The 24,984-nt window shown below is 44.0% G+C and overlaps 3 protein-coding genes across 5 annotated transcripts in view; 2 read left to right on the top strand and 1 right to left on the bottom strand.

The window, feature by feature from the left end:
- Positions 1-1,308, top strand: part of chd1l (chromodomain helicase DNA binding protein 1-like) — a gene marked incomplete at its 5' end in the record, with an annotated part of 13,443 nt that extends 12,135 nt beyond the window's left edge. Inside the window, 4 exon segments of one of the 2 annotated variants that reach the window (XM_032526694.1) lie at positions 152-260; positions 354-618; positions 793-879; positions 1,093-1,308. In XM_032526694.1, coding sequence (XP_032382585.1) covers positions 152-260; positions 354-618; positions 793-879; positions 1,093-1,209 — 578 coding nt within the window. 2 annotated transcript variants of the gene reach the window in all.
- Positions 1,309-1,682: 374 nt separating this feature from the next.
- traf3ip2l (TRAF3 interacting protein 2-like) lies at positions 1,683-8,572 on the top strand. Its single transcript, XM_032526769.1, has 10 exons — positions 1,683-1,945; positions 2,959-3,049; positions 3,300-3,955; positions 4,420-4,462; positions 4,618-4,682; positions 4,767-4,864; positions 4,963-5,031; positions 5,238-5,354; positions 5,453-5,527; positions 6,846-8,572. Exons 2-10 carry the CDS (start codon positions 2,985-2,987, stop codon positions 6,990-6,992), a joined length of 1,335 nt encoding a protein of 444 aa, XP_032382660.1. The 5' UTR covers positions 1,683-1,945; positions 2,959-2,984; the 3' UTR covers positions 6,993-8,572.
- Positions 8,573-8,892: 320 nt separating this feature from the next.
- Positions 8,893-24,984, bottom strand: part of wwc3 (WWC family member 3) — a 32,769-nt gene continuing 16,677 nt past the window's right edge. Inside the window, exons 6-23 of one of the 2 annotated variants that reach the window (XM_032526703.1) lie at positions 22,681-22,810; positions 22,025-22,168; positions 21,345-21,418; positions 19,035-19,283; positions 17,404-17,493; positions 16,740-17,311; positions 16,540-16,660; positions 15,557-15,628; positions 15,372-15,458; positions 13,803-13,998; positions 13,264-13,425; positions 12,050-12,174; positions 11,704-11,851; positions 11,457-11,621; positions 11,227-11,319; positions 10,795-11,022; positions 10,589-10,716; positions 8,893-9,328 (exon numbers count right to left, since the gene is read on the bottom strand). In XM_032526703.1, coding sequence (XP_032382594.1) covers positions 9,262-9,328; positions 10,589-10,716; positions 10,795-11,022; positions 11,227-11,319; positions 11,457-11,621; positions 11,704-11,851; positions 12,050-12,174; positions 13,264-13,425; positions 13,803-13,998; positions 15,372-15,458; positions 15,557-15,628; positions 16,540-16,660; positions 16,740-17,311; positions 17,404-17,493; positions 19,035-19,283; positions 21,345-21,418; positions 22,025-22,168; positions 22,681-22,810 — 2,851 coding nt within the window. In that variant the 3' untranslated portion in view covers positions 8,893-9,261. Of the gene's footprint in view, positions 9,329-10,588; positions 10,717-10,794; positions 11,026-11,226; positions 11,320-11,456; positions 11,622-11,703; positions 11,852-12,049; positions 12,175-13,263; positions 13,426-13,802; positions 13,999-15,371; positions 15,459-15,556; positions 15,629-16,539; positions 16,661-16,739; positions 17,312-17,403; positions 17,494-19,034; positions 19,284-21,344; positions 21,419-22,024; positions 22,169-22,680; positions 22,811-24,984 lie in introns of both variants that reach the window. The other variant, XM_032526702.1, reaches the window with a different exon arrangement.

The raw sequence follows: 24,984 nt of genomic DNA, 5'->3' as shown, positions 1-24,984 counted from the left end.
AAAAAAAAAAAAGGTCTACAGACTGGCTGTCAAAATTCAAATATCCACTAGCCATTTAGCTGGAGGACAAAAAAGGAATCTTACAGCCTGGTTGCAGTAAACAGTCACGCCAACCCTCACTGAAATATCTTTTTGTGTTTTTCCCACAAAGCGAGTGTACATCTTCCTCGCATCGGCCACTCCACCAAAGGTTTCAACTGGTACGGCACGGAGAGGCTCATCAGAAAACACTTGGCTTCCAGAGGCATCCCCACATTCATGTATCTTTCAGGTTTTCTACAGATCATGTCTAATATGTAATATTTCTCAGAATGTCTCTATCTGAAAAGGTTTTTCCTTAACTTGACGGGCAGATACTATCACAACAGAGCAGCAAAGAACACAGCTCCACCTCAGGCATCCACCTCTGTGACCTTAACGTCAACATCCTCCCCCGAACCACTGTTGCGTAACCCCGAGAGGCTGGCTGAGGAGACGGAAGCAGAGAGCCCAGGCCCCCCCGGTCCTCTCCAGAGCTCGAGCCACGGCCCCACCCAGCTCCCCGATTTCATGAGGGGAGTGCGTGTGTTTTTCTACAACCTGCCTGCTTCAGAGAGGAAGAGGCTGGCCCGCTACCTTGTCACATATCCTTTCAGACTGGACGTCTTCAAAACAATATTGGGAAATTTAACTAGAAGTATCACTTGTGAGATACTTCATGGTGTACAGTTTATGTCAAAAACACTACAGCAAAATACAGATATGTTATGATTACAGTACGATGTCAAGAATGTCAGCGCTCCTTAGCTGCAGTGCACTTATGACGGAGATGAGGAGGAGATCATGAGTCCGGAGGTCACCCACATAGTTGCAGTGGTGGAGAACAGCATTCACTCACAGGTTGGTACCTTGCTGAGGTTCACTCCTAGTTAGACCTCTGACTTACACTATTTTTTTGTAGGACATTAAGACCAGTGATAGATTTTTACAGTCTGCCAAAAACATTGAATACCTTTATCCTAAGAGTGAAGCAGAGGATAAGGAAAAGCATGGAGAAACAACCCTGTACAGCAGTATTTGTGTTAATGTTACTGTATGGTTTGTGTGGACCAGGAGCTCCAGGATCTGGTGCGTCAGTACACCCAGGCTGTCCCTGTGCAGAAGGCCTGGCTAGAGTCCTGCTTCTCCAGGCAACGAAAAGTCAACACTGCCCTGCATCTGCTCAGATAACACTGTTTCATTGGTTGTTTTTAATCTCTTTTTTAAACTGTCATTTTGTGTCAAGCTTGAATAAACTTGGTTGGCTGCTTTAAAAAAAAAAAAAAAAAAGATATTATATCATAACAGTTTAATGATTGATTTATAAGTAAAATAAACCACAGTCCTCTCATTGCTATGTCGGAGGTTTGTGTTGACACTAGTTCCAGTTGACTCTGTAGACACCACTGTGTGTGTGTGTGTGTGTGTGTGTGTGTGTGTGTGTGTGTGTGTGTGTGTGTGTGTGTGTGTGTGTGTGTGTGTGTGTGTGTGTGTGTGTGTGTGTGTGTGTGTGTGTGTGTGTGTGTTGTGTGTGGTTTGTGTGTGTGTGTGTTGTGTGTGTGTGTGTGTGTGTGTGTGTGTGTGTGTGTGTGTGTGTGTGTGTGTGTGTGTGTGTGTGTGTGTGTGTTATAGATCAGAGCCACACGCACACATGATTCACACGGTAGTCCAAGGGGGAGTGTGTTCAGCGGGGCGGGGCTACTCGGCGGCACACTAAAGGACCAAGTCAAGTGCTCTCGTGCGTCAATGTTTTGCAGCCGTTTCGCAAAGGACAACTCATTTGTATTGGATTCAAAGTCGTTTAAGTTTTTTTTTTGGAGAATTAAAGAAAGAAAAAAACTTTTTTAAGGTGAATTTTTGATGGTGAAGTAGTCGACACGCGGAGGCTGAGCTGCCTGTAGAGACTCGTTAAGTTGCAGCAGCGACGGTAAGTGACGTGCAGTAATTACACTGTACGTTAATATTAACGTTACACAACATGCCGCCTTTTATGTTATGTTACGTACGTAGCTAAACTCGTATTATTTAGGATATTTAAGGAAAAACACCGGCTTACAGGTAAGTTAGTAGTGGTCAATGTCTTTATTTTCAGACGTTTTTTGAGCAATTTGAACCTTACACCTCACTCGTGAGCTGTGAGGAAGATGCTATTAGCAAAAAATATCGCTTGTACTATAACGTTACTATTTTATAAACCGCTAATATATGTTTTGTTTTTTTCCAGTTGTATGTTAAAGTGTCTGAAGTCAGCACGGAATCAAATGTAGACGGAGATATATCTGGGTCAGCTCCAGTCACTGTAGAAAGCAAACAGCGTGTGTGTGTGTGTGTGTGTGTGTGTGTGTGTGTGTGTGTGTGAGTGTGTGAGAGACACCACAGAGGCTTTTAATGAGTAAAATGTATTTACACTTACAGGAACTATCAGGGCAGGCCGTATAGGAACGGTAAACCCACCTCTATGAAGGTTTTATGGACCTACATTCATATTAAGTCTGTTATGGTAAACATAATTCAAGTGGCTCTGGCTATAACATTTCTGTCTGAATTGGCATTTGTAAAATCAAAAATCAACTTTTTGTGCTTGTGGGAAACTAAATGAATGTTGTTATAATTGCCTTTGAAATAGTGGGGACATATACTCTTTTATCAAACGTGTCATTACTAAGAAATGTTATCTTTTGGAAGTTTTGTGGTTTGCTTTTCCGGTTGAGTCTCGTTTTGAGGCATAATTTCCTTATTCCCACGAGTTGATATGTCTCCTGAGTATTAACCATAAAACATTTAGAGAAAATTCCCCTGTGTGGGAGACACTTTGTCATATACTAATGTGCTCTCATGCGAATCAGAACAAGCAGCAGAAGCGTGGGCTGCCATTGCTTCAATATGTTATGCGACAAAAATCAAGCTGCTGTCCTTTTAATCACCTCCACAACATTTCAGGTGCAGCTTAAACCAGAAACACATGGATGTCAGGAGGGGGAGGCCCAATGATGCTGCCCACTTCAATCTACTCGGCTTCTGCACCCAATAGGTGAAAACCAATACGCTGTTATTAAATGCAACACACAACCCAACATGCTGCCTTTTTGCTGTTGTGTTTAAATGCAAATGTGGTAATATGGATCCATATTTCCTATTAAAATGAGATAACTACTGTTGCTGGTTAAGTAGTTATCTCACTTTGTAAATCCTACAAATACAGTTGGAGTAAGTCACTAGTTCCACCAAATCTGGTCGTCATCTACATTAATTATGTTTATGACTCTCTTCCTCGCTCCCAGTCATGTCAGCCAGCTGAGCAGGTACCTGAGCAACCCCCACAACACGCCTGAAGAGGACGATGAGACCATGAGCTCTAAAGAGCAAGAAGCCAGGGGCGTTCACAAGCCAGACTCTGCCCCCAACTCTGATGGCTACCGCCCCCCTCCGGAACACGCCACCTTTGCCGATGACTCCCTGTTCAGCAGACAGAGGCCGGACAGGGAGCAGGAACACAAACACAACCAGACTCTCTCTCAACCTGGCTCCAGCTACCGCGTGTACCAGCCTCCCCGCAGCTTGCCGGCCGGGTACAGCCAGCCGACGCCGTTCCCCAGCCGGGCTGATGGCGCCTGGCTCCACCCGAGCTTTGCCAGCAGCTGGTCCGGGTATCCCAACAGCCTGCCGTCCTCTCTGAACCAGAACGATTACTCCAGCTGTTCTGGCGATAGCGGCCTGTCAGGGTACAAGTACAGCACCAGTATGGGCAGCTTGGAGCAGCCGCTCTCTCTGTGCTCCAACCCGCCTTCAGGCAACTTGTTCCACCATACTCTGTCTCCGTACACGTGCTCGCCCCAGGGAGCCGCCTGCTGCGCCCAGTGCCCCGCAGAGGCTTTCAACAGGGGGCCTGTGGCCAACAAACCCCCCTGGCCTCAGTACCACCCTTATGGCCCGTACTGTAAGTCTGCTACTCTGTTTATCAACCTTGTGTGTGTGTACACACGTGCTAGGGCTGAACAATTTTGGGGAAAAATAACTAACTAAATGAAAACTGAGCAAGGACATTTCTGTAAACAATCCGTGATATGTAAAATTATTCCAGCATTTATCTTATGAAAAAACAGTAAATATTATAATGAAAGAGAAAAAAAAGTAAAATCCAAAGTTACACCAAACATACACTAAATATTTCACATTTGATTAATCGCGGTCTTCACGATCAGCTAATCGCATTCTTTCAAAATTTCAGATTTTGATTTGAAAACGAATAGTTGTTCTGCCCTAACACACGCACGCACGGACGCACGCACGCACACACACACACACACAGTGTGCCAGTCACAAAGCAACATGAATGTTCTATTCATCCTACAGTATCATAAGCGGTCCACCTTAAGAGAATTCTTTTCTGTCTTGCGTCAGATCCAGGCGCCTGCAGACTACCTGGAGCTGGATACACACAAATGTAAGTTTTTATTATAATTCTGCATCATAGCAGACATTTCTGAGCCACTCCACGAGATTATTTTTTGGGGCATTTTTAGGCCTTTATTTCCACAGACATTCAGCAAAGGTGTTGATGTTTCTAACTTATTTAAAATGCTCTTTAACGCCATGCAGGGGCCACAACCCTCCAGCTAAAGAGAAGCACCCCCCTCACAGCACACCACTCTCTCTGGAGCAGAGTAAGTGTTGACCAGTAGGTCTGCAGATAATCTGATTCCTCACCATGCTGCGATATGCATTAATGTCCATTGCTCTCGACACAGGGAGGGTGTTTGTCACTTACGAAGCGGACAACGACGAGCATGTCAACGAGATCATCAACTTTGTTGCTCTGTTGCGACACAACGGCTTTGATACGCATGTAAGTTTTTTTTGATGCATTGACACAGGAACTGTTGAATAGATGCTGTTGATGTGTTTGTTAGAGGGCAAACTGTCTGACTTCTTTCTTTGTTTCAGATTGATATTTTTGAGCAGCAGTTCAGGAGTATAAGCAAGATAGACTTCATGGAGCGGTACATCAGTGAGGTAAAAACACTCGGCCCTTTCAATGTTAATGAAAAGAAGAAGAAACACTTTCTATATAAAAGAATCTGGCCGACTTGGGAAGGTGTTTTTCCTGGAAGAGCGGCATGTTCAATGAAGCTGATTTAATAGTAGCACAATTATGAGATTAGCTCAGTGAAGCTGTTGTGTTTTACGAGCAATGATAGTTATGTTGTCGCCTCACCCAGAAAGAGTACCTGATCATCATCATCATCAGTCCTAAGTACTACGAGACGGTGACAGCCTCCCCGTTCGGCCTGGTGAACGACGAGCGGACCTTCAACACCGTCTACATCCATAAACAGGTTCTCACTCCTGAGTCCAAATGGACACTCTCCTTTAAATCTGTTGAGACTTTTTTTACCGTTTTAATTCTTTCTTTCTTTCTTTCTTTCCCTTTTAGCTCCAGAATGAGTTCATCCAGAATGGAAGCAAGAATTTCAGGTTTATTCCCATCGTGTTCCCCGGGGCTAAAAAGGTTAGTGTTTATGACCGGAGAGAGAGCGTGAACTTGAATGCGTCTTCACTCCCTCTGCGTGACTGTGTAACTCTCTCTGCTAGTAAACGCATACCGTGCATGTATGTACGATGCCACATCAACATGAGCATTTTCTTTTGAAGGTGCAATATGTAATACTGACAGCTAGTGTTTAAATAGTTACTGCAGTACAAATTCAAAATACTGGAGCGAGTTGTCCCCCCCCCTCCCAGACTTGAAGTTCACGTTGGTTGCCAGGCTGAGACGCAGCATCCCCAACATGCTGCTAGATCCTTGTCTCACACAGCCAGACGCAGAGAAGCTACGTTAGATGCTAACGTTAGATGTTAGAGTTATGGTAGGAACCGCTAAAAACAACAAAAAACAACCTCGCCGTCCTCTCCACCCAACGGACAGACACACTTTATTGTCTTTTATTGTCTTAGTATTACAGCAACAATTGTTTAACACACTGCAAACAACGCTCCATTGTTCCAGCTTCTCAATAACCCAGAAGATTCCCTTTGGTCCGACAGCCCACTTGTCCCACGTCCCTTTGAGTTGAAAACACCCCCTCTGCTCCGACGTCCCATTGCTCCGACCGTATAGTTCAGCTTTTGTGGATCACCTCCCATAATCTAAAATCTGAATCAAACCTGCAAAACTACCATTCTCTATCTTATTAACACGTTTATCTAGCCTAATCCACACAATCTCTGCACCGGGTTGTAGTTTTTGTTGAGAGAGAAAATATATAAATATATATATATATATTTTCTCTCTCTGTCAGCCTGGCCTGGCTGTCCAACCGGCCAGTTGATACCAACACAGACATTATGTCACAGATCGGAAAGTTCAAAAGGAGAATACACTGGCATAAGCATTGTTGTCAGAAAAGCTAGTATTTCAATTTAGCATATTCCCTTAATATCTGATGCCGCACTGGGGTCATTTTTTGGATTTATTACAGTCAATCTATTACATTTAAATAAATCTCAGCAACAAAATACACGTTTTTATCTTATTTATGCATCTTTTCATTTGGAAAAAAGAGCAGCAATTGCTTAGAAACAGTTGACAACAAACTATTTTTTTTTTTTTTTTTTTACTCCCCCCACCCCCCACATACTGCCTATTATAGTTATACAGGAAACAGAAAAGAAAACAGACGTATCTATTTCCTACAAATGTACAGGGTATTGTACCAAGTAGGTGATAAAGTAAATAAACGAGAAGAAATAGCGATCTGTGCTTTAATTGAAGCCCCAGTCCGTAGTTTCTAAGTCTCTCTCTGCTCTGTGGTCTTTTCTAACCCCAGTGTCACGTCCCCAACTGGCTCCAAAACACGCACGTCTACGAGTGGCCGCTCCATCGCGATGACATCCTGCGGCGGCTGATGAGGGTCGAGAAGTACAATCCCCCCCCCATCGGGGAGCTACCGACCATTGTTTCCATCCCCATATAGACGTCTCTGACCTGAAGACACAGACTGGACTGAGAAACATGGGACACGATGGGCAGGGTGTTTGATTTGATGCGCTGTGTGAATATGTTGCGTATGTATAATTTATGCCTTTAAATTCCACAGAACTCCCAGGCAGCACCTTGACGTTATACTGGTGCTACGCTAAGTTAATTACTTTCACAGCCTGACAAATGCAATGTTTACTTTTTAAAAGCATAATTTAAAATTCAGATTTTATAGAATTTGAACGCATGAATGTAAATGAAAGATTTTTCATATATTATGGGACTTGTAAGATTAAATAGATATGATAGTCTGATGACTGTATATTTGCAGATTGGACAGCAGAGCTTTCATTTATGAGAAGTAAACAGTGATGGCTAATTCTCCCTCAGTTATATTATCTTTCTTATTATAGTCTATCTAATGTAAACAGCTGCCCAGCCTGACGGAGGTACTACGTATTTGGAAAAGCAAAATTAACAGACGATGCCTAAAAAACATCAAGTGGAGGCGGATTTAGAGTTCTTTTAGTTTTTGGGGGGGGTCATGCACAGCTGTGGAATAAGGCAGCATTAGAGTTATACATTTATATATTAAATTATGGACAAAACTATTTAAGTATGTGTTTTTTCTAATATTTCTTTATTAACTAACTAACAGATTCCCTGATTTAAGTTTACGGTCTGGATTTTCACAGCACACAGAAACAAAAACGTCCAATAGAACCATCTAGAACAACATGTAGGAAAAAAGAAAACCCGGTTAATTTGGTAAATTAATTACCAGTACATGGTACCATGATACACCACAGATGAAAGGTGATGTTAGACATGTTGTATTTTGTACATTGCTTAATGGATTTCTTGTAAAACTACAAATGTTATAATTAAAAGTGTAGAACTGCACAGTGTGTTTCAGGTGATAGTGTGTTGGCCTGCGTCACAAACTTGTCTCTACGCTGACCTCTCCGCTGTGAGACACAGTAGACGAGTAACGCCGGCCCCAAACACGACAGGTAACCGCAGACAAGCAGAGACCTGGGACTGGTTCTGCCTGCAGGGCTACTTTGGCACAATTCTGACAGAGAGCTGCATTTCGCCACATGAAAACGTTAAGGTTTAGGAATGTTTTGCTATTCATTACCTGCAGATCTGCCAACACCCTGATTACGTATGACAGTTTGTGCCCCCATCTGACCCCAGACCACTCGCCTTATTTCATTCTGGAGCAATTCAGCCTGAGAGCAGAGAGGCAGAGCTCCAGCTGAGTGACATCGTGCCGCTCCTCAGCTTCTAGTGGCTGGGGTGGAACGGCTCAGACAGGATGTTGCATCAAGATAAGTAGCTGACACGGCAGCCTGTGTGGTAGGACTTCTGAAGAATAGGCAAGTTTAGACTGAAATGGGTCATCAAAACCTGTTTGTGGTGAGAGAAAAATCACGTGTGACACTGACATTTACAGAATGGTTGTTGTGTGGAGAATACGACGTGCTCTTCATCCCAGCAGTAAAGCACAACATTAACCCGGTTTGTTACATGCATGTGCAACATTACTGATTAAAGAGCCGAGCATCAGGACGTTGTTTAATGCGTTTATCTTCACTGCAGATGTTCATACAGACATCATTAAAAAAAAAATCTGAATACAGTGTGTCATATATTCATCCATATATTGAAAAGTACATGAAATAATATTAATTTTAATAACATAACAATAGGACAATGACATCTGTAATAAAAGTGGATTACAAAGTGACATTTTATGTAAATAACTCTTAAGAATTAGGTAACAGAAAACAAAATCAGACAATAGCTCCGTTTAACTGTATGTAAAAACATTGAAGTGCTATTTGTTCAAAGTTACAAAATACACTTAAAAAGCAGGAAGCATTTTTTTTATTTCCTTCAAGGAAAAGTACTATAAAATAAGTTACAGTACAGTGAATTTGTCCAAACCGACTTTTGATCCCATCTTCCAGCCTTTTGTAAGCACAAACAGAAGTAACCCATACAGGAGTAGAGAGAGACGGTTTCCTTGTGAGAGGCGTCTTCCCCAAAAAGGAAATGAACATCGCTGTCGTCGAGAACTGTTTCTAGCGTGTCCTTGTTTGTAAGAATCGACGCACAAACACTTCTGAAAAACGTGAAACCTTATAATCTTCAACCTCATCTGCGTGTTGCCCTTGGTAGAAAGAACTTTGTACTTCATGAGCTCATAAAATTTGACAAATACTTCATGTTAAGTCACATAATACAGAGGCAAGCTCTCATACATCGTCAGCTGGCAAAGGAGGTATGTTGAACCTTGGTCTTGTGAAAAAAGCCATCTTCTCTCTGCAGACACAGAAAACTGAAATTATTCCCACGCACATTCAGACTTATTTTGTAAAATAAAAGCCTGTTATTAGCACCACTTCACAAAATAAGGGTTGTTACTTTAAATGGAACATAGATGTCCACCTGCTGCAAACCAAAATTATTTCATGAGTACAATTCTGTTGAAAAGGTCTTTTTTTGTATAGTGGATCTGAAGAGAGCATTTTCCATGTACAAATCCTTTTGCCATTTGGGAATTGTTCTGTTATCTATGTATACCCAAGACACGTAAAAGTAAAAAAATAAACAAAAGTCTTTTCAAAATCTAAATCCCTGTCATTTGTTTTTGTACAGACAAGACCACCTTTTTTCTAAAAGATTACTAAGATAAGTTTAAAAAAGTGGACGTGTATTTTCTTTAAAGGTATTTCTGAATGGCGAGTACTAGTCAAACGCAGTGTTGCATTATGGGTTGTTTGTAGCCTTATAAAAGGTACCCTGTGGAGCACTGCTTTTGAGTCCATGTTCTGTTTGTTGTCATTAAAGCACACTAAGACTTGCATGCACGGTTGACTCGATACACAGTCCAGAGTACGGCATACACTCCTCCGCTGATCTACAGGCGGTGAGAACGCTTCAGGAAAGACACCAATAAAGGCTAGAAAAAATAAAAAGTGGGAACAGGGTTTGTAGAGGATTTACGAGGAATGACATGTACTTGGCATGTGTGTTACACCTCAGGGATACACACAGTGTGTATGGGTGAGAAACTCCACACAGGACCTTTTCTAAGATTATTTTTAGGCGTTTAGGTCTTTATTGTGACAGTTTACACATGAAGGGGACAGGGAGGGATTAGGACATGCAGGAAAGAGCTGTAGGTCGGAATCGAACCCGTAACCTCTGCGCCCTCTAAATTTGGGTGTACAGTCTACCACTACAGCCACACGGGACCTTTAACTTTAACGTTTACCTACACTGCCTCGGAGGAAATTCCTGAAGTGCAAAAAATAAGTTGAAGGCATATTGCATACTGCATATCTTGATGTCTTTACTACAGAAAAAATGAGGACAACCAAGAATTACTGGTCTAACAAAAGAGAATTACAATTTTTTATTTTTTTTAATTGGGCTAAATATGGCTACACTTGGAAATATGTCACATTACTGAAGCAAAAGACGCTATGATGACCCTTTGCAACTTTAAAAGGGTGTGAGGCTAAGGTTCCCAGTGGAGTAAGAGTGTAAAAGCGGACCGGGAGTCAGCATAAACCCAACCTGAATGTCTGCACGGGTAGGGGCTCCTTCTGGCTCTGCCCCCTCATCTGCAGAACCTCTTTGGAAGCCTTCCTCAGCCTCCTTTCTGCCGCCTCCTCCTGGCGCTGCTCCTGCTTGCTTTGGCTGGCCTGAGCACAACAAAACAGAGTCAGCCACTGCTAGGAGAGGCCCAGTCTCACGGGCTCGTCTCCCTGTCCCACTCTCACCTGTCTCTGGGCCTCTCTGAGCAGGCAGCGAAAGCGCTCGTCCCTCAGGGCCCAGTGGGGGACTTCGGTGGTGTCCTTGGCCTGCGGGTCCTCCAGCCTCAGCTTCAGCTCCCTCAGGGCGGTCAGCTCCTCCGTCAGCTGCCTCTGACGCGTCCTGCAGGCCTGAAGATCCAGCTCCAGGTCCAGGGAGGTACGCGTCGGCTGCTCGGCCAGGGAGGAGCGGTACGACTGCTACACAAAGACACACACACACACACACACACACACACACACACATATGTCAGAGGTCACACGCCTCTGGAGCAACTAGAGGTTAAGGTCTTGCTCAGGTTGGTTGATGTATCAGTGGGATTTGAATGCAGGTCTCTCACATATCCACTGTGCCATCACCACCCACATGTGCCAGCTTGAGAGAAAAGAATGAGACTGTACCTGCTTGTATCGCAGCGTTCTCCTCTCCAACGTGTTCCTGACAAAGGGCGATTTCTTTGGTAGAGTTGAGCTGTCACTGTCGCTGCGATATAACTAAAAGGGAAAAACAGTCATTTTGTGTGGAGAAGGAGCTCACACAGAGCTGTCCAAACTGAAACTGACAACAACACTGACAGCCTACTGTCCACACAGACCACAATGCTCCTTCTCATGCGTTTGCAGAAGCTCACCCTGCAGACGTACTGACTACGAGCGCCAGGAGAGAAGGTCTGAGAGCGAACGATGGTGCTTCCGCGCATGAATGGCGAGGCGTGACCCCAGCGACCCCCCCTCTCTTTGGGCCGGACTCGCACCGGCTCTGGTAACAGGCCTTCGGTCATGGTGGCCTTCTCCACCTGCGACAAATCCAGAAATTAACCTGTGCCACTGATTCTTTTCTTTATGGTGCCGGTGGATGAGAATGAGCACAGCCTTTACCTTTACTGTGCACAGCTTGCTGACTGTCTGCTCACAGCGCCCTCCGGTGGTGATGCACACCCCCTCTGCACACAGGCCCTCTGAGAAGGGAGCCGTGAATGCTGTGCTGTTGCTGCAGCCGCTGTCCACAGACTCGGCCTGCCAACTCCTGCAAACCACACCCACGTCACTTAAACACATACACTGAATTCAAAAAGAAGGGATTTTTTCTACAAAGACACTTTTTAAATTATAGAGTGTGGTCTAGACCTACTCTAACTGTAAAGTGTCCTGAGATAACTTAACTGTGATTTGACAATATAAATAAAATTGAATTGGACTTGTGCCAAGCAGAGAATGTGGCCACCTCTCAGATGCCGCCTCCCCCCGCTCCTCCTTCTTCTCCAGCCTCTGCAGCTCCAGCTCGGCCTCCCGTTCCTCCAGATGGGTGGTGGTAGTGTTGTTGCGTGACAGCAGAGTGCACACAGTCTCCTGTAATGTCACAGAGCAAACTATCAGACGCCATGCTGTCAACATTCCTCCTCTGACAGTGGGAGTGATGTGGGTTGGAGCTGCGGTGCGAGGGCTTGTTTGGCCTGCGAGAAGCATTCCTGTCAGATACTCACTTTGACAAGCTGCACACCTGAAGACCGTAGGCTAAGAGCTGCTTGGGAACAGTATGGAGAGGAATTTCTGTCAAAAGGCACCGTGTGATTTACGGTTTAAAGAATTGACTGCTGCCAATTAGTTATTTCTTAACACCTCACGATTGCCAGTTTGTGGGCTGTTGTGCCAGCAGGTGGCTGCATTAGAAGATTTTTTTCTAACTCATAATATCTCAGAGTTGAGCCCGTTGCATTCATTCTTATCTGAGCAGTCCCGAGATGATTACAGGAAAGAACTCAAGAAATCAGTTGCACATATTTATGTTTCTGTAATGAAGTGCTGCGACTTATTTAACTTTTAACTTCCACAGGGCACACTGATGCCTTAACCTGTGATGTCGGCTCACTAGAAGAAGTCCTAAAGTACCACATCCTCCTTCATGTCTGGAACTTTGGCCTGCAGTGTCTGCTGGTGGAGGACAGCTGGATGCAAGCACGACCCATTCAGACATTGCACTTCTGCAAATATTTATTATCTGCAACATAGATCACTTTCAGTTATGACTTATTTTGTTTTTTTAATATTTACTATCTTTTGTGGCTCCATTTTAGGTTTTTAGACATTACAACATTCTTTAACGCTGACGGCACAACGCTATACTGTGTGTGTATGTATATATATATATAAATATATATAACTATATATAACATTTATAAATAATACCTAGCAGAAGCTGTTCCCATTATGAATTCATAATTATTATAAGTGTACCTATGACATTTCATTGTTGTTGGTAACCTGTACTCTCTTTCTTCCATTTTAATGATCTAAACCTGATTTGATTTTCCCTGTAACCCTCCAGCCACGCTCCTCTCCATCTCCCCGGAGCTGATACCTGAGACCAGTCTCTATGGCGTCGTGCTGTCACTCCACACTGCCGTTATTTCCAGACCAAGCGTATGCATGTGTGTTTACCGCGGCTCGGAGCCTTTGCTCGTCTTCCTGGCTGCGGTGGTGTCTGGCGCTCTTCTGTTCCGGCCTGGGCAGCTCCGCCCCGCTCAGCATCTGCACTCGCAGCCAATGGTAAGCCATCTCTGCACTGCCCTCGCAATCAGCCAGGCTCACTTGGGCTGTGCCCTGCAACACACACACACACACACACACACACACACACACACACACACACACACACACACAACACACCACACACCACACACACACCACACACACACACACACCACACACACACACACACACACACACACACACACACACACACACACACACACACACACACACACACACACACACACAACACACACACACACAACACACACCACACACACAACACACAACACACACACACACACACACACACACACACTTTAATTTAGATATCAGCAGATCAGTGTAGTGCAACATGTATACAGAGCCATTGGGATGGGACTGTAGCCGGCCCGTTGCTCCAGGGCCGGCTACAGTCTCCGTGGAGCCGCTCAGCCGTTCAGACCCACCAGTAGTTCCTCCTGAGCCTGGGGTCCCAGCGAGCAGACGGACAGCTGCAGCGAACACACCGCCAGGGCGTTTGCAGGGACAGGAATGCGGAAGCCTTCGTTGAAACTCATCTGGGACTGCGGCTCCAACGCCGTACAACAGTAAAACGCACAGGCCCTGCCGGTGTCCAGTGGAATCAAGTGCACCTTCACATACCTGGACACCAACGTAACAATGTTCACAATATGAGATTTCTACTTATTGATAGGAGAAGAAACATAAGTGGGATGTGCTACTGGTCCGGTTAGTGATCACCATCAACTCAGAGAACTTACTCTGAGTACTTGGTGCTGTACCGTACATGTAGCTTACTCTAAATGACATAACTTTAATGTTAGATATGATTAGACTGATACTACTCTCATGTCTGTATGGTAAACATGTAGCAACAGCCTGCAGCCAGTTAGCATAGCATGAAGACTAAAAAGAAGGCAATAAAACCCGTTAAACACGTCATCACTGGGTACTAGATAAGAGACCCCACAATACTGCACTAAGTGCAAACTGCACCATTGGTTTATTTACATAACATTTTATTTACATTTTTAGTTGCACTTTTTGTTTTCCCATCCTGTATATATTCAAATGTTTGTTCTTATACTTTTATTCCTATTCTTATTTAATGTATATTGTATCCTAGTATTTAATTTATATTTATATTCTGTGCTGTATAACTGATGTATGTTTGATGCTGTAACACCATAATTTCCCATTTTTTAGGATCAATAAATATCTAGCAGCACCTCTACAGCTCACTGACTAATATATATATATATATATATATATATATATATATATATATATATATATTAGTGAAATCCAGTGAAAGACTCATTCTCCCACAATGCACCACAAAGCGCCACAGGAAGTCATTCCTGCCTGTGGCCATCAAACTTTATAACTCCTCCCTCTAAATGTCTGACACACACACACACACACACTTAGTGAGTTTGAAACTGGACAATATTATCTGTTTTATGCAATAACACTGGCTTAATATTTGTGCAATACTCTGCTGCTACTATTCATTCATTCATTATTACTGTTCACCATTACAACTCCTTAATTATGTAAGTACTGTATCATAAAAATTCCTTTAACTATGTAAACACCGTACACATCCACACTTTTTATATTTCTTTATTTATATTTCTACTCTGATATTTATATCCTCTTGCAACTGTAAAACAGAGTTTCCCTTCAGGGATCAATAAAGTATTTCTGATTCTGATTAGGTTTTGTTCAGTTATTAGTCATTGACCAAACTCTGTGCTGTCAGTCTCAATCCCATTAGTTAGAGGAGAGTAAGGGCAGATTATTGGAATGTGGCCAAACTTTTTATGATGGAAAACTTCTATAACTGGGTGAAAACAGTGTTTAGAGGTTGGTTCTGTGTTCACTTCATATTTACCATACAGACATCAGAAGGGATATCATTCTTCTCATCTAACTTTTGACAAGACGGTGAATTAGTGTATTTCTCAAAATGTATAATTATTGCTTTAATTACTAGAGCTGAAAGTACTCACACTTTATAACCGTCTCTCACAATGGACCTGTTCAGATTCTTGAGCTGTAACAGATGGAGCCGGACAGACTGAGAACTGGACTCCCACCTGTGAAGAGGAACGTATAACAAGTGGAATACGGAGTTAGATACAGACAGGGAATAACCACGGCAACCACACACGGTCTCCACCACCAGCTTACTCACAGCAGTCCCAGTTGGATCTGGGTGGGCTCGCTCACGTCTTTCATGTAGGACATCTCCTCGGACTCCTCCGGCCTGTTGGACGAGCGACAAAACAAGCAGTAAACACGCTGCTGCTCTCTCTCACTGGACATAAACTAGTTCCCAAGTCCAGTGACCCGTTTCTATTTTCTTTTAATTATTAGAAGCCATTTTCTGTCTGAATGTGATATTTCTACCTCATTTTAAGATGATTCAGATTTATGTCTAAGATCTAAAAATGATATTTCTTTGTTTGCTTTTCTGCGGTGACTGACGTCGACACTGTGTGTGGCAATAAATCCAGTGGTGGAATGTAACCGAGTACATTCACTCGAGTACTGTACTTAAAGTATACATTTGGTGGTACTTTACCTGAGTCTTTTCTTTTCGTGCTACTTCTACTGCGCTACATTTCAGAGAGAAATATTCTACTTTTTACTCCACAACATTCATCTGGCAGCTTAAGTAATTAGTAATTTTACAAATTAGAATTTCTGCACAGAAAACACATGTAATTTATGAAACACAATGTTGTATTTAAATTAAAACTACCCAACAATATAACGGCCCACAAGTCCAGCTAAAATGATTAGCTTATTGACTGAAGGAAGTGGTTTCTGTGTTTCTGCATTAAGTACTTCTACTTTTAATACTTTAAGTACATTTTCATGATGATACTTACATACTTTTACTCAAGTAACGTGTTCAATGCAGGACATTTTTTTGTAACAGAGTATTTTTACAGTGTGGCATTAGTACTTTAAGTAAAGGATCTGAGTACTTCTTCCACCAGTAATTAAGTCGCGCTTGGACAAGAGGATACAAATACCACAACTGCCTAAAAAAGCTGAAAGTGTTTTGGGGTGTTGCAGTTTTCCTCCTCTGTCACTAGGGGGTGTAGTTGCTCCAGGGAGCTGAGTGTTTAAAATCTGTTTTTAGCACAGATCGTGTGCACGTCCTCTCACCTTCTGCCCCAGGCTTCGAACACACCGCTGTCTGTGGCCAGAGCGTCCTCGGACACGCCTGCAGACACTCTCCTGGCCCTCCGGCCACTTCTGTTGGCGCTGTTTCCTCTCAGAGTCACCCCTAGAGACGGAAACACATCCAGTTAGTCACCGGGTACGACTCATTCTTTGGGATAAGGATCAGATGTCTTTCTGCTTGCCTGTGGAGGAGAAAGCCCCCTGAGTCCCGCTGTCTCGGTGGCTCTTGTTGTCCAGTTGGTGGACGCCGGTGGCGTTGAGCGTGTCCTCGCTGCTCAGCACGGCGGTGTGTGACAGGGGTTGGGACTGGGCCCGCAGCCCCTCTAACAGGCCGCGGCCTGCCTGCTCCATGTATTCCTCCGTCATCTGGGTTAGAGGGCAGTCCTGGGGGGCCGAGTGGTAGGGTGTGTCCATGGGAGAGCTGGGTGGTGACAGGGAGGAGAGCGAGGAGCGGGAGGAGAGCGAGGCCAGGGACTGCGGCGTGTCGTGGGAGCGTTTGCCTTTGCTCTGGGACAGGGGGTCGGAAGTGAACATGGAGCAGTCTCTGGACACGGTCTCTGGCTGCAGCAGGTAGCGAAGGTGGGGGTCTAGTGGCTCCCCGGCCACCTCGTGACGCTCGTACTGGGGGAGGCCGTAGATGTCGCTGAAGCTGATGGAGCTGAGGGAGCCACGGCTGGACGCCAGCGAGCCCCGACTGGAGGCCAGAGAGCCGCGGCTGCTGCTGGACGACACCGTCAGAGAGCTGGCCGACAGGCTGCACATAGAGAGGAGAGGAGACGCGTGAGAAAAGACACAGAGAAGCACTAACGAACAGCTTAAACTTGGAGAGAAGCGGGTGAGCCACACCTCTTCAGCTGGGAGTGGAGGTAGGTGGTGATGCGCGTCGCCTCCTCCAGCTGTCTCAGCAGAGTGTTCCTCTTCTCCTGCTGCAGGATCCTGTCACGATAATAATAAGGTAGATTAGCACTCAGACCTACACTGGGCTTATTCCTCCCCCAATTACAAGCGGAAGCAGCTACATGCTAACTGTATTCAGTGTGGATTGATCTTCATAACATACGGTTTGTGTGCAAGAAATAAAAACTGTAACTTAAGCAACTGTCAATCCGTGAACAGCAGTCAGCAGTCGGGCTGTTTAATTTTAAAACTACGAAAAGTAGACGGTCCAGACATTTTCAGCAGCCTATTCAAAATGTGTGTGTGTGTGTGTGTGTGTGTGTGTGTGTGTGTGTGTGTGTGTGTCTTTCAAACAGCCTACGGCTCGCTGTATTAGGGGTGTACGATTCAGAAAATGTCACAATTCAATTCCGATTTTTAGGCTCTATTCGATTCAATATCGATTTCCGATTTCAAAAATGTTTCTTGATTAAAAAAATATTCCACTATATTAAATGTAGTTACTTTTTCCGTGTGTGGTGTGTGTGTGTGTGTGTGTGTGTGTGTGTGTGTGTGTGTGTGTGTGTGTGTGTGTGTGTGTGTGTGTGTGTGTGTGTCTTGATGGCTCTCTGTTTAGACAACTGATGAATATGTAATCTAAAAAACACCATCACAAGCAGCAGTGACACTTTTTCTAATCAATATAGTGGATAAATTGGTCATCTATTATTTTAGACTAGATTGGACAATCAAAAATAAGTGATATAAAGGATATATTATACAAGACATAAATAATCTAATTCTGTTGGGCCACTCAGAGATTGCTTCTGAGCTGGATGTGGCTACCAGTTGAATAGGCTGGGTGTATAGAGTGTATACTCGCTATACTTCATTTTGTCAGTTTTCCAGTGTGAACAAAAGCACATGCTCTAAAACCCGTTCAGAACAAGTGTAGTATGGAACAGGGACCCAACTACAGTTCTACAGCTCACTGGGATTTATACTACAATGTTCCAGTGGAACTATTTAGCACGGTGCAGATACACGTAGATACATGTATAAAGAGAGAAACCAACTGGCTTCTATATTGAAGCCACACACATATCAAAACCATAATAAAGTTATACTTGTGGTGGAGAAGTTGATGGGGCAGAGAAGTCTCTGACTCCGGGCCCATGGAGCTACTGTACATGGCGCACCAAAAACTCATATACAACATATGAAAACTACATTAAAACATAAACATTACAATTCCATAGTAGTTTTGCCAAACTGAAATTCTCAGAAACTAAATAAAAGTACTGCATATGTGCATGTCACGCAGCAGCTTTTTTTTTTGTTTTTTTAAATGTACTGTATGTACTATACGTATGAATCTTATTTTCAAAACTGACTGCCAAACATGAATGTTACAATATTTATACTGAGGTAATAATAAAAAAAATATTAACTCGACAACAGGTCTGATAGTAAGAACAGTAAAAAAAAACATTTAAAAAAACATGTCAAGGCAGGTACAGATGTCCTCCTAGAAGCCCCCCCCCCCCCCCCCCCCCCCCCCCTGCTGCCTGTGACTGAGTGCAGATTGTCATCTTGCTCACCTCTGATTGGCTCCCTGGCTCTGGGAGCTGTGGGCCCTCTGCACCTCCTCGTCCAGCCGGCAGCGCTCCTCCTCTAGTTGCAGCAGCGTCTCTGGCGAGTGCTGCTGCTTGCTAACCAGGATGAGCTCCTGCAGGAGGGCCTCCTTCTCACGCAGGAGCTGCATGAAGTCCCGGTCCCGGTCGGCCTCCGCCCGTCCCGACCAGCTCTCACTGTCCAGCTGTGCTAGCTGGTGCTGTATACTCTGCACCCTGAGAGCAGAACAACAAAAGGAACAATGTAGTGCTGCATATTTGGAATTTTCTTCTTACACCTGGCACCGGGTCAACCAGGGATGGAGTCAGAGGCGGACACGTACATGCTGGGTCTACGTGGATGCAAACCTTTGCTTACATAGACTTTGCTGGAGTTCAAATGTGCCTTGCAATATCAGGGACTTGCAAATACGTGGATTCATATGCCATGATCAAAAGTGGAGGAAAAAAAAGGATTTTGTCTCGTTTCCCTTACAGCCCTCTGCCTCAGTTCAGATGACACACTATAATACACAGTCATCAGCGATCATATACACACAGTCTTGTTTCTACATTATTACAGTGGTTTAATGAACCAAATCACGGGATAAGTCACAACATGTCATCATATCACATTGGCCAGTATCAATTAGTCAATTTATTTGTTATCCCATATTTAATATTATCCCATCAGCTCCTTCAGCGTGTGCATGAATCATCCTAAAGCAGAATGTGAGCGTCAGCTATGATATCAATACCGATTTTTAAAACTCTTCTTAAAACTCATTTCTACACTTTGGCTTTCAACCCAAACTGAGCTTGATCTTATCTGTTTTTTATATGTGTTATTGGGTAATCTTCACCCCCAGTTTATATTTTTTATGATATTGTGACTGTATTTTTATCTGTGTTTGCTGCCTTCGTACAGCACTTTGTTCAGCTATTGCGTGTGAAAGCGCTTTATAAAAAGTGATGATGATGATGAGATCTGTTTAACTGATACCTCTGAAAGGGTAACACACAACAACACACACACACACAGACACACACAACACACAGACACACACAACACACACAACACACACACACACACACACACACACACACACACACACACCACACACACACACACACACACACACCACACACACACACACACACACACACACACACACCACACACCACACACACACACACACACACACACACACACACACACACACACACACACACACACACACACCCCTCAAATTATAGTAGTTAGATGGAGTCAACTCAAATATGGCTCCTTATTAACACTGGTATGAGTTACCTGCAATGTCAAGTACAGCCTCTGTGTACTCTGCATAGTAATGTGGCAGAATCAGCTCCATGTCAGACCACATATCTGAGCCAAAAACAGACTTCACACCGTGACTGTAATGACAGCATTCGTCATTTCTACCTGAGCCACGCTGTTGCTTCAGTCTTACCGTTGTGTATCAGCCACGTTTATTGAGACAGAGTTAAGTGGGATCTCCGAGTATAAGTCCTGAGCTCTGATGAAATAACTGTGTTTAAATGTGTTTATGTGTGCTGGATTTCAGTCAGGGTGACTCAGTGACAGAGCATGCAAGTTTCCACAGGTCTCTCCTTTCTCTCCCTCCCTCTCTGATGTCATGGTTGGCATTGCTGTTGCAGGGTCACCACAGCAACATGAATCTTGTGTGAAAAAGTGTGCACAGAGCCATCGTAATACCACGCTGGCTGTTGCTGCTGCAGCCATCATCACACTGCAGCACCCTACAGCTGGAACCCACGCCGTCCAACCAGGACCTGTCACCAACCAGTCTTTAGATTAACCTCACATACCTGTGCTGAATTCAGAAGCAAAACTAACAGAAACGCCTTTCAATGCTATGCTGCAAACATATGATTTAGGCTGTGCTATAAGGTGAGCTGGGATATATTTAAGCACACGGTGTGTATATTAAACCACCTTGTGGTGAAGCAGGGTGTACACCGAGGCAGGCGGTGGGCAGAGCTGTCTCTAGCTGCGCACACAAAGGCAGCACACAGTCAGCAGCAGCGTGGCCAGGGAAGAATGTGACCACCCAGCTCATTCCGCTGGCCAGACATCGCTCAGCAGCCGCGGCCACCGGGAGCAAATACTATTCATAACACGCCCCCCCCACTGGACAGCGAGCACGGCCGAGGAACGAGAGGGGGCTGCCGGGGCATGGGAGTCACTGCTGCATGCCGGTGTGTCATAGTACTACGACTGATAAACAACAAACAGACACACACACACACACTTACTTTTTCTTGGCTTCCTCGTATTGCCAGTTGAGTTTCACTTTGTCCACTAAATGCATGGAATCTTGGGAACCATACTAAATAAATCAAAAAAGAGGAATAAAATGATTTAAAAGTTTGGTCACGGCAGTTTACATGACACATAGTGGTAGAGACAGGGCTTAACCCTAGACATTAGTCATTTCAGATATCTGGAGTACAGGGAGCTTCCTGCAGCGCATCTGCTCACCATTCCTGCCAACAGTACCCCATCACCCCCCAGTCAGTTAGCTGTGGGCTACAACTTGAGCCATGTATTTAGCTTTTTTTTTTTTTTTTTTTTTTTTTTTTTTTTACTTTTGGGAAAATTAGCAACATTAAAAGTATGCTGAAGTAGCTATTAGCAGTTTGTTTGCAGTGCTCCCATGAATGTGCAGACAACTATCACTGGATTACTTTGATACAGAAGAAAACTTAACAACATGAGGATTCTTAGGTTTTTGTATCATTTCTAAGCGGATTTATGGACGTTTACTGGAAGAAGTGTAAGTCACGGTGAATCTAAAAAAAATACATGCATCGTGTCTGTGTGTTCATATTTGAGGGATGACTCTGAGAAGGACTAACAATTGTGACGCAACTCTCCGTCACAGTTTGAAAACCTGTTTTAGGGGGAGACAGGGAGGAGTAGCGGCCTCTCCTACCTCTCCCATGATGTCCGTCTGACAGCCGGTGTCACAGTACTGCTGCAGGCTGCACGGGTCCCCCCCGGTGCTGTTGGCCGCCTCGCTGGCTGAGTCGGGGAGAGACGAGCTGTTTTGGAAGTTGACCGTCAGCTTCGCCAGGCACTGTGGGATGGGATGGTGATTAATGAAACAAAACCAAATATTAAAAAAGAAAGAATCATCTGCATTGTCTATCATTTAAAAATATCTCACTGAAAATTGATGTAGAACAAGAACAACAACAAAGTGGGACAAACTGTATAAATAAATGAATAAATAAAGTGTAAATTGTCAAAATCAGGTTTTAAAGATGAATTTAAAATGTGTTTTCTTGCTCCTTTATGTTCACAAATAGATGGTGACATTGGCAGGAAATGCCTTTTGCAAATGTGGACCGACAATCAGACTGAATCATCGTCTATCATTAGTCATTATAGATTTCTGCGTTGCATTTTTTGCTGTGCTGACAAAATCGTGGTCGGTGACGGTGACTTAGATGTCTGGAAATGTGCTTTATTAAAAGACGATGACAAGAAGTAGACGTTAACAGACACTAGAGGTCAGCAAAGAATATTCCAACAACATGTGTCCCAGGAGTGAAGTGCAGATAGCAGGACGCGGAGGTCATCTGTTACCTGGATGAGGTCCTGCCTCTCCTTCTCGCCTGTGCTGATGGACTTCTTGATGCTCCGCAGCTCGGTGAAGATGGCTTGAGCCTCGTCCAGCTTGTAGTTGGTCTGACTGCAGGACATCTTCCTGTCAATCCTGTGACACACACACACACACACACACACACACACACACACACACACACACACACCACAACACACATTCAGAGGTCGGCTTGTGCACTCAGTGTTAAAACCTCAGATGTTAAAAGTGCTTGATGGTCTTTTTTGGGGGTTTTCTATGTGCTATAGGTGCCAAAACAATTGTTAGGTACAGCGAATTTGTTTTCTTTTGTCATGGTCAAAGAAATCATGGCAGAAGATCGTGATATCAATTCTAAGCAAAAAGAAACTGTGATTCATATTTTTCCCCTGAATCGTGCAGGCCTAATCAGCACATTTGTGAATTATATCACATAATTGTGAGAGATATTACGTATGGAGGAAGTTGCTCTAGCAGAGCAACCAAGAAAAGCTTAACGTTGAAGTTCCAGGTGCCAGGAAAGAAGGAGGAATAACAGCACTGATGAAAAATGAATGTGTCAAAGGACAAAACTAGGGCCATGTGGTGTTAATAAGTGCTTTGTTGGATTTTTTAAAAAATGTATTACCTCAGGAAAAAGGGATTACCAGGAAAAAGAAAATTTCTTATTATTGTAAATTCTGGGGAAAAAACCCCATCCTTTTTGACACGGCGTCTGAATGCTATAATGTGGCTGCTGGGTATTTATATGCACAATCAGCTGATGATCGTTAGCACAAGAATCCAGAAGAATCAAGGCGTTTCAAATGAAGGATGACATCTATCATTCACATACCAGCAACGCGGGGTGGGGGGGGGGGGTACTTTAGATTGGAAAACAGGTCAGTGGAAATAAGTCACACGACAAAAAAAAAAAAAAAAAAAAAAAAAATTCAGATGAACATCTGAAGTATTTTGTGTGGGAGTAACATTCAAGTGTTTATTTTAGACTGTGGTCAGTATGAAATACTGACACTGCATGTGACAGGCCAGTGTAAATAATAATCTCTGTTTGTTTCCACATGCTGGGATATGTTTCAGCCCTTAAAGTGCTGCTTTCAAAGGCTCCCTCGTTTTTTTTTTTTGGGGGGGGGGGGGGGGGGGGTATCTCCACTACCGGACTCGAGGCTCTCGACATTTGATTAATGTTTCTATACGTTCAGAAATAACAGAAACAGATCGATCCAGAACTCCCACCAACATATGATGAGCAAACACATCTGCCCTCCTACTTTGAAGTGCTTGTAATCTGCAGTAAGGGTATAAGTGTGTGTGTGTGTGGGGGGGGAGCGTGGCACGGTGCCTCCTCCATCACTGGGCCTGGCACGTGGCCCCTGCTCTCAACACAGCCCGCTTCCTTCACTCTCCTTCAACAGCAGGTACTGTTCGTCCACCCGACCCTGCCTCTTCCTCCCAAAACAAGCTCTGCTTTGTTCCCCCCCCCCCAACCTATTGGCAGGGCCTGGGAGTTTATATGCTTAGCAAAGAGAAAAAAAAATAAGGCACTACCCACCCCTCAGTGCCTGGCTGTATCAAACCCCCCACCCTGTGTACTGTAGAGAAGCAAATATACTCATATTTTCTTACCAAGCTATAAGATAATGCTATAATAATACTAAGCTTCAGTTGAGATGTTACGGATACAGAGTTAAGTCTGCACAGTGAAAATATGTGCAGTGTCTGAAAAACTTGCTAAATGGGTCAAGATAAGGTGGAATACAGATGAGCAGAAAAGATACTTGTACACCAAACTGTCCAAAAGAGATAAACTCCTGACTCCAACTCCTGAATTCTTTAGTGGAGTACTGATGATTGAAGGGGGGCATTTCTACGTCAGAAGCGTTTGTTTGCTTTATCTTATGTGACATGACGCAGAGAACAATTAGCTATATTGCTGACAACAGCTGAGATTGGGGAAAAAACAAACAGCCGTAGGGTCCCGTCTGGCCTCGGCCCTACGAGGGAAAAACCAACCCAGGAGAAACAATAGGGGACACACACACACACACACAGACAAACTAACAAAGGCACAAACACACTTACTAGCATGTAAACACACACACACACACACACACGCATAAACTCAAGAGGAAGATGCGTCCATGTTTTTATTCTCCTGGCTATTCTGGGAATCACTCAAGTCGTGTTTTATCTAAGAGATAAGGGACTCTTTGCCAGGACTCAGGAAGTGCAAAGGAATTTGCTGCCAGATATCTCTGTGTTTTTTAAACTGCTCTCGAGCCCATACC

This window comes from Etheostoma spectabile, chromosome 9 (assembly GCF_008692095.1).
Source record: "Etheostoma spectabile isolate EspeVRDwgs_2016 chromosome 9, UIUC_Espe_1.0, whole genome shotgun sequence".
NCBI lineage: Eukaryota > Metazoa > Chordata > Actinopteri > Perciformes > Percidae > Etheostoma > Etheostoma spectabile.
The sequence above is the reverse complement of the archived record's forward strand: the minus strand, read 5'-3'. Positions and strand labels throughout refer to the sequence as shown.